Source organism: Saccoglossus kowalevskii, chromosome 18 (genome assembly GCF_978046115.1).
Source record: "Saccoglossus kowalevskii chromosome 18, keSacKowa6.1, whole genome shotgun sequence".
In the NCBI taxonomy this organism is placed as follows: Eukaryota; Metazoa; Hemichordata; class Enteropneusta; family Harrimaniidae; genus Saccoglossus; species Saccoglossus kowalevskii.
In genome coordinates this window covers 2,773,977-2,789,790 of record NC_140658.1, presented here as the reverse complement: position 1 = coordinate 2,789,790, position 15,814 = coordinate 2,773,977, and the positions used below count along the sequence as shown (strand labels likewise).

Genomic DNA, 15,814 nt, shown 5'->3' with positions numbered 1-15,814 from the left:
AACATATGTCTATTTTCTGAGGAATATTGACAATTTAGTAGTGACATATGTCTATTGTCTGGGAATATTGACAATTGAGTAGTGACATATGTCTATTGTCTGAGGAATACTGACAATTGAGTAGTGACATATGCCTATTGTCTGGGAATATTGACAATTGAGTAGTGACATATGTCTATTATCTGGGAATATTGACAATTGAGTAGTGACATATGTCTTGTCTGGTGAATATTGACCATTGAGTAGTGACACATGTCTATTATCTGGGAATATTGGCAATTGAGTAGTGACATATGTCTATTGTCTGTCTGAGGAATATTGACAATTGAGTAGTGACATATGTCTATTGTCTGAGGAATATTGACAATTGAGTAGTGACATATGTCTATTGTGTGGGAGTATTGACAATTGAGTAGTGACATATGTCTATTGTCTGAGGAATATTGACAATTGAGTAGTGACATATGTCTATTGTCTGAGGAATATTGACAATTGAGTAGTGACATATGTCTCTTATCTGGGAATATTGACAATTGAGTAGTGACATATGTCTATTGTCTGAGGAATATTGACACTTGAGTAGTGACATATGTCTATTGTCTGTGAATATTGACAATTGAGTAGTGACATATGTCTTGTATGAGGAATATTGACAATTGAGTAGTGACATATGTCTATTGTCTGAGGAATATTGACCATTGAATAGTGACATATGTCTATTGTCTGGTGAATATTGACAATTGAGTAGTGACATGTCTATTGTCTGGGAATATTGACAATTGAGTAGTGATATATGTCTATTGTCTGAGGAATATTGACAATTGAGTAGTGACATATGTCTATTGTCTGGGAGTATTGACAATTGAGTAGTGACATGTCTATTGTCTGGGAATATTGACAATTGAGTAGTGACATATGTCTATTGTCTGAGGAATATTGACAATTGAGTAGTGACATATGTCTATTGTCTGGGAGTATTGACAATTGAGTAGTGACATATGTCTATTGTCTGGGAGTATTGACAATTGAGTAGTGACATGTCTATTGTCTGGGAATATTGACAATTGAGTAGTGACATGTCTATTGTCTGAGGAATATTGACAATTGAGTAGTGACATATGTCTATTGTCTGAGGAATATTGACAATTGAGTAGTGACATATGTCTATTGTCTGAGGAATATTGACAATTGAGTAGTGACATATGTCTATTGTCTGGGAATATTGACAATTGAGTAGTGACATATGTCTATTGTCCGAGGAAAACTGACAATTGAGTAGTGACATATGTCTATTGTCTGGGAATATTGACAATTGAGTAGTGATATATGTCTTGTTTAAGAATATTGACAATTGAGTAGTGACATATGTCTATTGTCTGGGAATATTGACAATTGAGTAGTGATATATGTCTTGTTTAAGAATATTGACAATTGAGTAGTGACATATGTCTATTGTCTGAAGAATATTGACAATTGAGTAGTGACATATTTCTATTGTCTAGGAATATTGACAATTGAGTAGTGATATATGTCTTGTTTGAGAATATTGACAATTGAGTAGTGACATATGTCTTGTTTGAGAATATTGACAATTGTGTAGTGACATATGTCTTGTTTGAGAATATTGACCATTGAGTAGTGACATATGTCTATTGTCTGGGAATATTGACAATTGAGTAGTGACATGTCTATTGTCTGGGAATATTGACAATTAAGTAGTGATATATGTCTATTGTCTGAGGAATATTGACAATTGAGTAGTGACATATTTCTATTGTCTGGTAATATTGACAATTGAGTAGTGACATATGTCTTGTTTGGGAATATTGACAATTGAGTAGTGACATATGTATATTGTCTGAGGAATATTGACAATTGAGTAGTGACATATGTCTATTGTCTGGGAATATTGACAATTAAGTAGTGACATATTTCTATTGTCTGGTAATATTGACAATTGAGTAGTGACATATGTCTTGTTTGGGAATATTGACAATTGAGTAGTGACATATGTCTATTGTCTGAGGAATATTGACAATTGAGTAGTAACATATGTCTATTTTCTGAGGAATATTGACAATTTAGTAGTGACATATGTCTATTGTCTGGGAATATTGACAATTGAGTAGTGACATATGTCTATTGTCTGAGGAATACTGACAATTGAGTAGTGACATATGCCTATTGTCTGGGAATATTGACAATTGAGTAGTGACATATGTCTATTATCTGGGAATATTGACAATTGAGTAGTGACATATGTCTTGTCTGGTGAATATTGACCATTGAGTAGTGACACATGTCTATTATCTGGGAATATTGGCAATTGAGTAGTGACATATGTCTATTGTCTGTCTGAGGAATATTGACAATTGAGTAGTGACATATGTCTATTGTCTGAGGAATATTGACAATTGAGTAGTGACATATGTCTATTGTGTGGGAGTATTGACAATTGAGTAGTGACATATGTCTATTGTCTGAGGAATATTGACAATTGAGTAGTGACATATGTCTCTTATCTGGGAATATTGACAATTGAGTAGTGACATATGTCTATTGTCTGAGGAATATTGACAATTGAGTAGTGACATATGTCTATTGTCTGGGAATATTGACCATTGAGTAGTGACATGTGTCTATTGTCTGGTGAATATTGACAATTGAGTAGTGACATGCCTATTGTCTGGGAATATTGACAATTGAGTAGTGATATATGTCTATTGTCTGAGGAATATTGACAATTGAGTAGTGACATATGTCTATTGTCTGGGAGTATTGACAATTGAGTAGTGACATGTCTATTGTCTGGGAATATTGACAATTGAGTAGTGACATATGTCTATTGTCTGAGGAATATTGACAATTGAGTAGTGACATATGTCTCTTATCTGGGAATATTGACAATTGAGTAGTGACATATGTCTATTGTCTGAGGAATATTGACACTTGAGTAGTGACATATGTCTATTGTCTGGGAATATTGACAATTGAGTAGTGACATATGTCTTGTATGAGGAATATTGACAATTGAGTAGTGACATATGTCTATTGTCTGAGGAATATTGACCATTGAATAGTGACATATGTCTATTGTCTGGTGAATATTGACAATTGAGTAGTGACATGTCTATTGTCTGGGAATATTGACAATTGAGTAGTGATATATGTCTATTGTCTGAGGAATATTGACAATTGAGTAGTGACATATGTCTATTGTCTGGGAGTATTGACAATTGAGTAGTGACATGTCTATTGTCTGGGAATACTGACAATTGAGTAGTGATATATGTCTATTGTCTGAGGAATATTGACAATTGAGTAGTGACATATGTCTATTGTCTGGGAATATTGACAATTGAGTAGTGACATATGTCTATTTTCTGAGGAATATTGACAATTTAGTAGTGACATATGTCTATTGTCTGGGAATATTGACAATTGAGTAGTGACATATGTCTATTGTCTGAGGAATACTGACAATTGAGTAGTGACATATGCCTATTGTCTGGGAATATTGACAATTGAGTAGTGACATATGTCTATTATCTGGGAATATTGACAATTGAGTAGTGACATATGTCTTGTCTGGTGAATATTGACCATTGAGTAGTGACACATGTCTATTATCTGGGAATATTGGCAATTGAGTAGTGACATATGTCTATTGTCTGTCTGAGGAATATTGACAATTGAGTAGTGACATATGTCTATTGTCTGAGGAATATTGACAATTGAGTAGTGACATATGTCTATTGTGTGGGAGTATTGACAATTGAGTAGTGACATATGTCTATTGTCTGAGGAATATTGACAATTGAGTAGTGACATATGTCTCTTATCTGGGAATATTGACAATTGAGTAGTGACATATGTCTATTGTCTAAGGAATATTGACAATTGAGTAGTGACATATGTCTATTGTCTGGGAATATTGACCATTGAGTAGTGACATGTGTCTATTGTCTGGTGAATATTGACAATTGAGTAGTGACATGCCTATTGTCTGGGAATATTGACAATTGAGTAGTGATATATGTCTATTGTCTGAGGAATATTGACAATTGAGTAGTGACATATGTCTATTGTCTGGGAGTATTGACAATTGAGTAGTGACATGTCTATTGTCTGGGAATATTGACAATTGAGTAGTGACATATGTCTATTGTCTGAGGAATATTGACAATTGAGTAGTGACATATGTCTCTTATCTGGGAATATTGACAATTGAGTAGTGACATATGTCTATTGTCTGAGGAATATTGACACTTGAGTAGTGACATATGTCTATTGTCTGGGAATATTGACAATTGAGTAGTGACATATGTCTTGTATGAGGAATATTGACAATTGAGTAGTGACATATGTCTATTGTCTGAGGAATATTGACCATTGAATAGTGACATATGTCTATTGTCTGGTGAATATTGACAATTGAGTAGTGACATGTCTATTGTCTGGGAATATTGACAATTGAGTAGTGATATATGTCTATTGTCTGAGGAATATTGACAATTGAGTAGTGACATATGTCTATTGTCTGGGAGTATTGACAATTGAGTAGTGACATGTCTATTGTCTGGGAATACTGACAATTGAGTAGTGATATATGTCTATTGTCTGAGGAATATTGACAATTGAGTAGTGACATATGTCTATTGTCTGGGAATATTGACAATTGAGTAGTGACATATGTCTATTGTCTGGGAATATTGACAATTGAGTAGTGACATATGTCTATTGTCTGAGGAATATTGACAATTGAGTAGTGACATATGTCTATTGTCTGGGAGTATTGACAATTGAGTAGTGACATATGTCTATTGTCTGAGGAATATTGACAATTGAGTAGTGACATGTCTATTGTCTGGGAATATTGACAATTGAGTAGTGACATATGTCTATTGTCTGAGGAATATTGACAATTGAGTAGTGACATATGTCTATTGTCTGGGAATATTGACAATTGAGTAGTGACATATGTCTATTGTCTGAGGAATATTGACAATTGAGTAGTGACATATGTCTATTGTCTGGGAATATTGACAATTGAGTAGTGACATATGTCTATTGTCTGAGGAATACTGACAATTGAGTAGTGACATATGTCTATTGTCTGGGAATATTGACAATTGAGTAGTGATATATGTCTATTGTCTGAGGAATATTGACAATTGAGTAGTGACATATGTCTATTGTCTGGGAGTATTGACAATTGAGTAGTGACATACAGTACAGTTCTCGCGGAAGCTTTGGCTTTTGTGGCATCATTGTCGCCTACGCATGGCTTCATTGTCGCCTCAGCATCGCATCATTGTGGCATCAGCTTCGCGTCATTGAAAATTGAAGCTGTGTTCGCCTCGCTATTTTGTGGCATCATCGTGGCCTCAGCTTCGCAGTCTCATGGCATCAACATGGCATCAGCTTCAACTTATTGTGACATGAGTATGACCTCATTATTTGCACGCAGAAGGGCAGTAGACAAAAACATGTACAGAAGTTCGATATGTAATCGATTTGAAATTCAAGGCGAATAAAATAATATGATCAAGAGTAAAATGACATTTTAAAAAGATATCTTGTTTAATTATTTTAGTGTTGCGAGTATTGGGCACCAACAACTTTGCGAAGTACATTACAATCGGCAAGGTGACGAGTTCCATATTGACTAGAAGGAAAATCGTGATAAATTCAAATCACACGATGCAATCGTCGTTCTGATACAACACAATTTGCTGTATACGAAGTGAAACTGTTCTTGTTATAAAATTTACCTTTTTTCGCTCATTTTATTTGCTGCTAGAAGAGCAGATTCAGATTCCTCATTTCGGTGGTATTTTTCTGTGTTTCGTTTAGTTTTAGCCGAGTCCGACCCCATGCCCGGACTACTAAAACATGCAATACACGCGTATGCTGCCTGGAGCGTCGGCGTCGTCGCCAGTCATCTTGATACAAAGTTCCAAAACAAGTGTGTACATTTCCAACATATGATTGGATGGTTGTAGTGGCGTCGGTCTGGTAAAATTTGACAACCAATTCTCAAAATTAAGTCACGATCAGTGATCTGAGCTCGATCTATATGTACTTTAAAAGTATTCTCACAAACATATTTTCGAATGAAAACGAGCCACATGCCCTGTAAAAAATCGAACAGCGCTTGACATGCAGAAATATTTTATTGGGCTTCAGAAAAAAAACGTGTCCATTTAGTGTGGCCGTAAATATTTGGTGACCAGCCGATGAACAATTTGAAAATCATGATTCACACGGAAGTCCTTCGATACTGAAAATTATCGACCCCAGTCTGGTTTACCTTATTTCCCAACTTGCAAAACTGATTTGTATCTCGGCCCTGTTTTTTTTCTTTCTTTTTTTGAACTGAGGTAAAATCACATCCGTTTGTCAAAATATACCGATGTTTTTCAGTGAATAATTGTGAAGCCTGTCACAGCACAAACAAAACTTTGTGAATCGACGATGGAGATTGGATGGTACGACGACCCTTCAATTTGCGTTAAATATGTTTTGTTACAACATCATTGATTGGCTGAAAGTCACCTGATCGGAGCACGACCTGGGTCACAGAACCATATTTGTCCGTATTATCAACAGGACTTTGCGAAAAAACCACACCCACATTTTCAACCATTTTAGCGCGGAAGTTGCCAACAAATGTCGAAAACTCGTGAATTTTATGAATTCGAATAAAATAAAGCTAGCGATTCGTAAGACTGGTTAATAATATATCCCCCGATGCTCTTCGATTTTTTTTATTTCAAGGTGAGAAATTGATACTAGTAGTTGAAGTTCCATCGATTTCAAGGCGACTATTTAACCGCGACAACTCTACGCTCTGTTGTAGTTTCGCGAGGTAAAACAAAAATACAATAAATAGTACTTGTTTAATTATTTGGTTGTACAGCCCGCAAATTACGGGACATGATCCCCATGAATTGCGATAAATAAATACTGATTGTGTTGAATGACGGACGTCGGGACCGTTTGGAGAAACAAATTACGGTCGGTAGACATTTCAAACAAATGAAATTATTAACGAAAGACGAGATTTTTCTAGGTATTTACGATCATACGGTCATACCAAATATATACAAAATTGACAAATACACAAAGAGGTGTAATAGTAGGTCATTTTTATTTTAGCCTTAGAAATATTTTCTGTCACTCAGTCCACGTCCATGCGTGGGAATTCTATTTAGCTTCATGGTCCTTCGGCTTGTCTTCTGCTTGGGGGGAAACAACAATAATTATACAAATCGTAAACTCAACACAATCAGGAAAAGAAACCCAGACAACCATGTTGTACTTCTGTTGAATACATTTTGTAGCAGTGCGTCACGTCGGAATATTGTCTAAAATAAAATATTCAATCCCAGCCAAATCTAGGTCAAAGGGTCAGGTTGCGTGCATATAATTATAGATACTTAAAACAAAAAGTATTTGAACTTTTGACGGTTGTTCAACATCTATGCACGGTTACTAAACTAAACTAGTAACCGTGATCTATGAAAACCAGAAAATTTTTAGTAGTCCGAATTTTTGCACGGTCGAAAATAAAACGGAAATTGACCGGTCAAAAGCGGAAGCGGTCAAGAGGTTTGGGGGAAATGAGTACAGTACTTCTTTGATGAAGCGATGCTGATGCCACATTGTCGCCATAATGAGGCCACAATGAAGCGAAGCGATAATCGCCTAACTTTTTAATGTCGCGACATTGAAGCGATGCTGAAGCCATAACAATGCCATAATGATGCGATGCTGAAGCGAAGGTGAAGCTGAAGTGAAGCCAAAGCTTCCGCGAGAACTGTACTGTATGTCTATTGTCCGGGGATAAGGTCATATTCTCTCAATCAATTTCTAGTGCTAAATGAATGGCCAAATTACTGTCTGATTGTGTGAGAATATTGATATTTCTTCCAAGATTTTTTCTTGCTTCCAAAATCCAAAATTCATGCTTTAGTTGTATTCTATAATTTTCTTTTGCTCATTCTATCTTTTACTATCTTATCTTGCTCTCATCACTATGGCAACCAGATGTCCAAATTGACGGATATCGTAAGTATATTTATCATCACTTTTATTCTATGCTTGTTTCATATCCTGTACTTAGTATGTAATTGGGATTCTATGGTGCTTGCGTTATTGATGATAGCATTGGATTAACCTAAACTATATATGTAAAGATGTGTCCACAAGCAAATCATGTGTGCCCTTACTGTCAAAAAACATCAATACAGCGACAAATTTTACTTCCTAAAATGAAATGAAAATCTTGTTGTGCACACATTATTACATTTTAGTTAACAAATGTGTGTTATATCATTCTATTAGAGGGTATAAATTGTTTGAAAAACAAGAAAAAATTGTTTTGTTTTGGGTGCCACTCCCCTCCAAATAGCTTACATTGTTTTACCATTAAATTCACCAGTGATCATTATGAGCTATTATGAAATAGACAACCCTTGAGGTGAATACAGATCATATTTATGCTATTTAGGCCAATGTTTTTGGTTACCATAACTACATAAATTTGTAGCCTGTAATACAAATTGTTCCAATTATTAAGATGGTTGATTTATGTATTGTGTCACAGCATGGACAGACACCATTGCATCTTGCAGCAGAGAACGACCATGCAGAGATTGTGAAACTTTTTTTGAAACATAAACCTGAACTTGTGAACATGGCAAATGTTGTAAGTATACCTTATATCCTGCTCCTCAAGAATTGGTCTCTCTCTGTTCTTGTTAGTCCCAATCAGACATAGTCTGAAGCAGAAAAGATTCTGTTCATCCAACCGACATCATTTCAGACATGCCTGGATCAATTTTATTCAAAGTTTTTATTACTGATTGTCTGTCGTCGTCCATCGTCAACTTTACAATTTCAACTTCTTCTTCGAAACCGCAAGTAAGAATATTTTCAAATTTGATATGCAAGTACTTTGGATGTTTCTTTCTCAGATTTGTTCATTTCATGTCAAAATCTCAAATTCTCTATTTTTGTAATTTTTGGTAAAAAGTGATATTTTTGACTTCTTGTTGAACACCACAAGTCTGATTGCTTTGATATTACATATATAGGTACTACATGTGGACCTCTCTTTGTTCATTTCGTGATGATATCTTCAATTCTCTAATTTTGGTGAATATTTTTGTCATTTTTGGTAAAAAGTGATATTTTTGACTTCTTGTTAAAAAACGCAGATCCGATTGCTTTGATACTACATATATAGGTACTACATGTGGACTTCTCTCAGATTTGTTCATTTAATGATGATATCTTTAATTCTCTAATTTTGGTGAAAAGTGATATTTTCGACTTCTTATTGAAAACTGCAAGTCCGATTACTTTGATATTACATATATAGGTACTACATGTGTACCTATCTCAGATTGTTCGTTTTGTGATGATATCTTTAATTCTCTAATTTTGGTGAATATTTTTTAAATTTTTGGTAAAAAGTGATATTTTCGACTTTTTGGTAAAATAACGCAAATCTGATTGCTTTGATATTACATAAATTATATAGGTACTACATGTGGACCTCTCCCAGATTTGTTCATTTTGTGATGATGCTAACAGTGGAGCTATCTCAGCTGACAGGCTGCTTGTTTTTAGTCCCCATTCGACGCAGTCAAAAACAAGGGACTTATGTTTTGACCTCCGTGCGTGTGTGCGTGCGTGTGTGCGTGCGTTCGTGCGTGCGTCTGGACCTGTATCATAGAAATGCCTGGACCAATCACAATCAAACCTGCACACATACATCATACATGATATTATACATATGCACGTCAATTTGTTTCACGATTTGATTCAAGATGGCCGAATGGTGGCCATTTTTGTGCTAAAAATCATCAAAATCAAGCATTTCTCTGCTGTTTACAGATGGATTTTGTTCAAACTTGGTATATAAATTAGACATTATGGAACCTTGATGCAAATAATTTTGTTTTTCAGATAAGATTCAAAATGGCCAACTGGTGGCCATTTTGTTTTAATGAATGTGGTTCTCGTGCCATATCTCTGACTTGCTTTCACCGATTATGTTCAAATTTTAAATATTCATTATACATCATGTCATAGATAGACAGATGTATTGGTTTGACGATCAAAATTCAAAATGGCCGCTAGGTGGTCATTTTTGTGCTGAAAAATCATCAAATATCAAGCATTTCTGGCATTTATGGATGGATTTCATTCAAACTTGGTACATACAGGTTCCTGATGCACGTCATTTTATTTTTCAGATTGGATTCAAAATGGCTGTCTGGCGGCCATTTTGTTTTAATGATTGGGCTTCTAGAGCCATATCTCTTAAATGCTTTGACTGATTATATTCAAACTTTATATATTCCTTATACATCATGTTATATATATATATACATGTATTCAAAATGGCTGATTTTGAATGCTGTTCCAGAGCAATATCTCTCAATATGGACAAGTACTTGTTTGATGATCAGATACAAATGTCAATCATTTTAATGTTAAAAAATCATATTCCTGACATGGTTATATTCAAGCTATATTACTATAAACAAAACTATATATCTTAAATTTGATAACAAACAGGGACTATGCCATGCATGGCTTGTTTATAGTAGACTATCAAAAACATAACTTGATGTAAATATGACAGGAAATCATGTTACAATGTAAAATGAATTGTACAGAGGAGAAATGCACAAATTTTATGTAGAGGAGTTTTAACACAACTATAGTGATATAATGTCTTTGATGTCAATACTGTGGCACTGTTTGGTATAATTATCTATATATACAAACTTCATACATCATTTCAAGGTTTACACAGGTTAATATGGTGAATGTTTTTTTATATTCCTTTTTAGGATGGTTCGACATGTGCACATATTGCCGCTTCTAAGGGAAGTGTTGCTGTGATTAAAGAATTACTCCGTTTCAATCGCATTGGTGTTACTACCGCAAAGAATAAGGTATATGACTTGTAGGCATCAAGCTATTAATAGGAAAACAAAATAGGCTATTGTAAACAACATTAAATTATTAAATTAAATTATCATGTGTGTCATAATGTGTTCACCACATAATATTTTCACAAACCTGGGAGCCATTCATTGAGATAACTGACATAAATTATGTTTTTATTTTCAGACTAACGATTCCACAGCACTTCACTTGTCAGCGGAAGGTGGTCATAAAGAGGTTGTCAGAGTTTTGATAGATGCAGGTGCCTCACCCACTGAGGAAAATGCTGTAAGTATGTCATCCTTCAACTAATATTATCACCATGGAAACATGTTGTCAATAGTTGTCAGACTAATTACATATCAAAAAACATGTCATTTTAAATAACTGAACTAAAATAATTGGAAAGTGGCACCTTGAGAAACTTTGATATCACCTAAAAATAAACATTTACCATTCCATAATAAAACGTATCAGAATTCATTCCAAAATGTCTCTTCTTTGAACGTTCAAATTGTTTGTTATTTGATATGTCACCAACATTGTTGTGTTCAAGATTATAATCACCCGGCCGCTGCCCTCTATCAGCAGATGATGGAAATAGAATCATGTCAATGAATACAAAGGTTCACACAGAACAAACCATTTTTCATTGCCAGGAAAAATGTATAATAATATGGTTATCTTGAGAATACCGCAAAGTATGCACTCAAGCAGTGCAGGAACTCATCAACCTCTGCTACGTATCCCATACTGTCTTCATGCATACTTTGCGGTACTCTTGTGTAAACCTCATAACATATTGTCTTTCACAGGATGGTATGACAGCAATTCACTTGGCAGCCAAGAAAGGCCATGTTGGGGTACTAGAGGCACTGAAAGGAACAGTATCGTGGAAAGCACCAAGTGTTAAAACAGGGATGACAGCATTACATGTATCAGCACATTACGGACAAATTGAATTTGTCAGAGAAATGTTACCCAAAGTACCAGCTACTGTAAAGAGTGAGCCACCAAGTGTACCAATTGAACCCAGTGGTGGCAAAGATCTTGGTACAGCACACGAGGTGAGTATTTCATTCCAGTGTTTTTTGTGTGTCCTTTTGATCATTTAAATCATGTTCACAATAGTGAAGATATTTCACAGGAAATCCAGGAACAATTTTTTTTCTTGGTCAAAAAAAAAACTGGAAAATTTTGTAGCTATATATTTTTGTTTTTGTTTTATTTGGTATAACACATATTTAATACCATAACAGCAAGATTTATGCTTTAAAATTTATATAATAATAATGATTTCAAAAAGATGTTTTAGGTTTATTAGATTCTCAAAAATATCTCCATTCTATCATATGTGGCGCATTTTATTAGCAAAATTGAAATAAAATGTGTGAGATCTAGGTTTCAGATGCGCATTATGACGAGAAGCAAAAACCCATTTATTTTGGTCTAATGTAGGTACATGTATTTTGTATTCAAAGTGATTTTTTGTTTAAGTCGGTATTATCTGAAAATTTTTGGGTCTATTGAATTATTACCAGAAATTATGATTACAATTTTTGGCAACATTGACAATATTTACAATTACAATGCATGTATAATATTGGCTCAATGCATGTGATGTCACCAGTGATGTCATCAGTGAGGTCATATTTGATGTGACAGGGTTGTACATCATACTGATGTAAGTTGTGATAAAAAATTCAATGTTTTATGTTAACTGAATGATTGTTTTGTATTTTCAAAGTATGGCTTTACACCACTACACCTAGCAGCCCAGTCTGGACATGAAGGTCTAGTGAGGTTATTACTCAATTCACCCGGTGTCATGCCTGATGTAGCCACAGCTAGGCAGGTATGTGTATTTACTTACTATTTAAGTAAAGTTGAAAAATCATTAAAAACTTATCGTGAGTTTTTGGCTCAATGGACCATAGGTCCACTGAGTCTATGGGATAGGTTTCTGTCCTGCGTCTGTCGTCCGGCTATCTGTCTGTCTGTGCACGACTTCTTCTCAAAAACCACCGAACCATTTGACTCGATTATTGGTGTGTGGATGCCTTGATGAGTGTAGATGGTAATTTGTTCACAAGAAGTCGATCTGCCAAAAATTATGCAAATTAGCCCCCCAAAACTCTACCCTGGCGGTCTATACTGAGAGCGTCATCTATAGTAGGGTGTTGGAATAACTTTGTTCATGAATAAGTCTGTTCGTCTCTGTTTCGGTCAGTCGAATTATTTTCGTCAGTGTGGGCAGGTCGATTCTCCTGTTAAATCAACTGAATTCCTTCCAAAGACTGAACTAAATGGATGTTGTGGAACTCTTGGGACAGACGAAATCGTGTTTGCATGGAATTTAGTGACTGGCAGAAGTCTTCTCCGAAAGTTGTGATTGTGTGGATCGACGGCAGAGTTGCAGTCTGCTGTTGCCATTGTGTTGAACGAAACCATGGTTGAACTTAGCTACAGTTTTGTAGCTCACTTGGTTTCGCTGTCGGTTATTTCGTTTGTCGTGGTGTTAATGCGAAACCATGGAGCTACAGTTCCATCCTATGCGAGTTACCCTATTTTACCGAACTGAAATCAGGTCGGGTCGTAACAGCCGTTTTTTTTCATTATTTTCGCCTTAAGTTTCTACCTTTCTACTGTCGACGTGTTTGCTGCCATCTTGAATAAGTTATCGTGAAGTCATGAGGCGTCATAGTTTTCCCCATTTCATGCAGTTGTCATCAAAATAATTGATGAAATAGTTTCGGGATCCATTAACAGTAGAAAGGTAGAAACTTAAGGCGAAAATAATGAAAAAAGACCAGCTGTTACGACCCGACCTGATTTCAGTTCAGAATATTTTAAAATGGTCATTTTTGGTCAAACATTCTATTTTCGACTTCTTCTTCAAAACCGGTAACCTGAATTCTTTGATACTTAGTGTGTACTTGTGTTGACATCTACTAAATTTGTTCATCCCATGGCCATATCTTTAATTCTCTAATTTTGGCAAATATTTTTGTCACTTTTGGTTAAAAATGGAATTTCAACTAATCACTATTTCCAATGCGTTGGTGTTAAGCATACATGTGTTTATTATTCCATTGACAACTTTGTGTGGTTGTTTGGCGATATTTCATTTAAAAGTACAAATGTAAACGAAATGTTCTGGCATATACAGCACTAATCTTTTGTACAATAGTCTTTGAGCAACAGGCCATTGGCCTATTTTTAGCTCCGCTGTCGACTTTGTCGAGCGGAGCTTATCATATGAGTGATTGTCCGTCGTCGTCCGTGTCAATGTTTTACTTTTTCGACTTCTTCTTGAAAACTACAAGCCTGAATGCTTTGATACTTGGTGTATATGTACCTTGGGTAGACCTCTCTTAGATTTGTTCATTTCATGTTGATATCTTCAATTTTCTAATTTTGGTGAATATTTTTGTCATTTTTGGTAAAAAGTGATATTTTTGACTTCTTGTTAAAAACCGCAAGTCCAATTGCTCTGATATTACATATATAGGTACTACATGTGGACCTCTCTCAGATTTGTTCATTTTGTAATGATATCTTTAATTCTCTAATTTTGGTGAATATTTTTGTCATTTTTGGTAAAAAGTGATATTTTCGACTTCTTGTTAAAAACCGCAAGTCCAATTGCTTTGATATTACATATATAGGTACTACATGTGGACCTCTCTCAGATTTGTTCATTTTGTGATGATATCTTCAATTCTCTAATTTTGGTAAATATTTTTGTAATTTTTGGTAAAAAGTGATATTTTTGACTTCTTGTTAAAAACCAATAGTTCAATTGCTTTGATATTACATATATAGATACTACATGTAGACCTTTCTCAGATTTGTTCATTTTGTGATGATATCTTCAGTTCTCTAATTTTGGTGAATATTTTTGTCATTTTTGGTAAAAAGTGATATTTTCGACTTCTTGTTGAAAACTGTAAGTCTGATTGCTTTGATATTACATATATAGGTACTACATGTGGACCTCTCTCAGATTTGTTCATTTTGTGATGATATCTTCAATTCTCTAATTAATTTATTTTGGTGAATATTTTTGTAATTTTTGGTAAAAAGTGATATTTTCGACTTCTTGTTAAAAACTGTAAGTCCGATTGCTTTGATACTATTCATATTGTTCATTTTCTAATGATGTCTTCAGTTTTTTAATTGAAATGTGCATTGCTAACAGCGGAGCTATCTCAGCCGATAGGCTGCTTGTTTTACTTTCACCATATGGATTTATTTCATGCAGTTGCAAACAAAATTCAAATGGACATTAAGTTTTGTTGGGTAAGGAATTTATTTTTGGCAATGATTCAGTGTATGCATGTACTGTTGTGAAAATACCTTCCATACTCCACAAATATCAGCACATAGCATGGGACTCAGTGACTACAAACTCATTGACTATCTAGATGATGTAAATGTTCCTTTTATAAAAACATGCAATCAATTTCTATGGCAACTGTTTCATTTGTTTCAGGGTACCATACCAATCCATCTAGCAGCACAAAGTGGTCATATTGCTGTGGTTGGATTGTTGCTTAGTAAATCAACCAATCAATTACACATCAAAGACAAGCGTGGTCGCACTGGATTGCATCTAGCAGCAGCTAATGGACATTATGATATGGTAGCTTTATTGATTGGACAGGGAGCAGATATTAATACATTTGATAAGGTAGCTATAGCAACCATAAGTTTTGGAGTTTCACTAATTTTACTTAGCAAGGGTGAAACAAAAGTAAATAGATACAACAAATAGAATTGGTGTTCATGCAGGTTTAAAGAACAAATAAACATTAACTAATATCTGGAACTACTAAAAATATTC

At 34.8% G+C, this 15,814-nt stretch overlaps 1 protein-coding gene across 1 annotated transcript in view; it reads left to right on the top strand.

Moving 5' to 3' along the window:
• Positions 1-15,814, top strand: part of LOC100376500 (uncharacterized) — a 106,168-nt gene that overhangs the window by 71,994 nt on the left and 18,360 nt on the right. Inside the window, exons 18-24 of the mRNA XM_085492689.1 lie at positions 8,053-8,073; positions 8,612-8,713; positions 10,872-10,976; positions 11,155-11,256; positions 11,784-12,035; positions 12,716-12,823; positions 15,464-15,661. Coding sequence (XP_085348815.1) covers positions 8,053-8,073; positions 8,612-8,713; positions 10,872-10,976; positions 11,155-11,256; positions 11,784-12,035; positions 12,716-12,823; positions 15,464-15,661 — 888 coding nt within the window. The remainder of the gene's footprint in view (positions 1-8,052; positions 8,074-8,611; positions 8,714-10,871; positions 10,977-11,154; positions 11,257-11,783; positions 12,036-12,715; positions 12,824-15,463; positions 15,662-15,814) is intronic.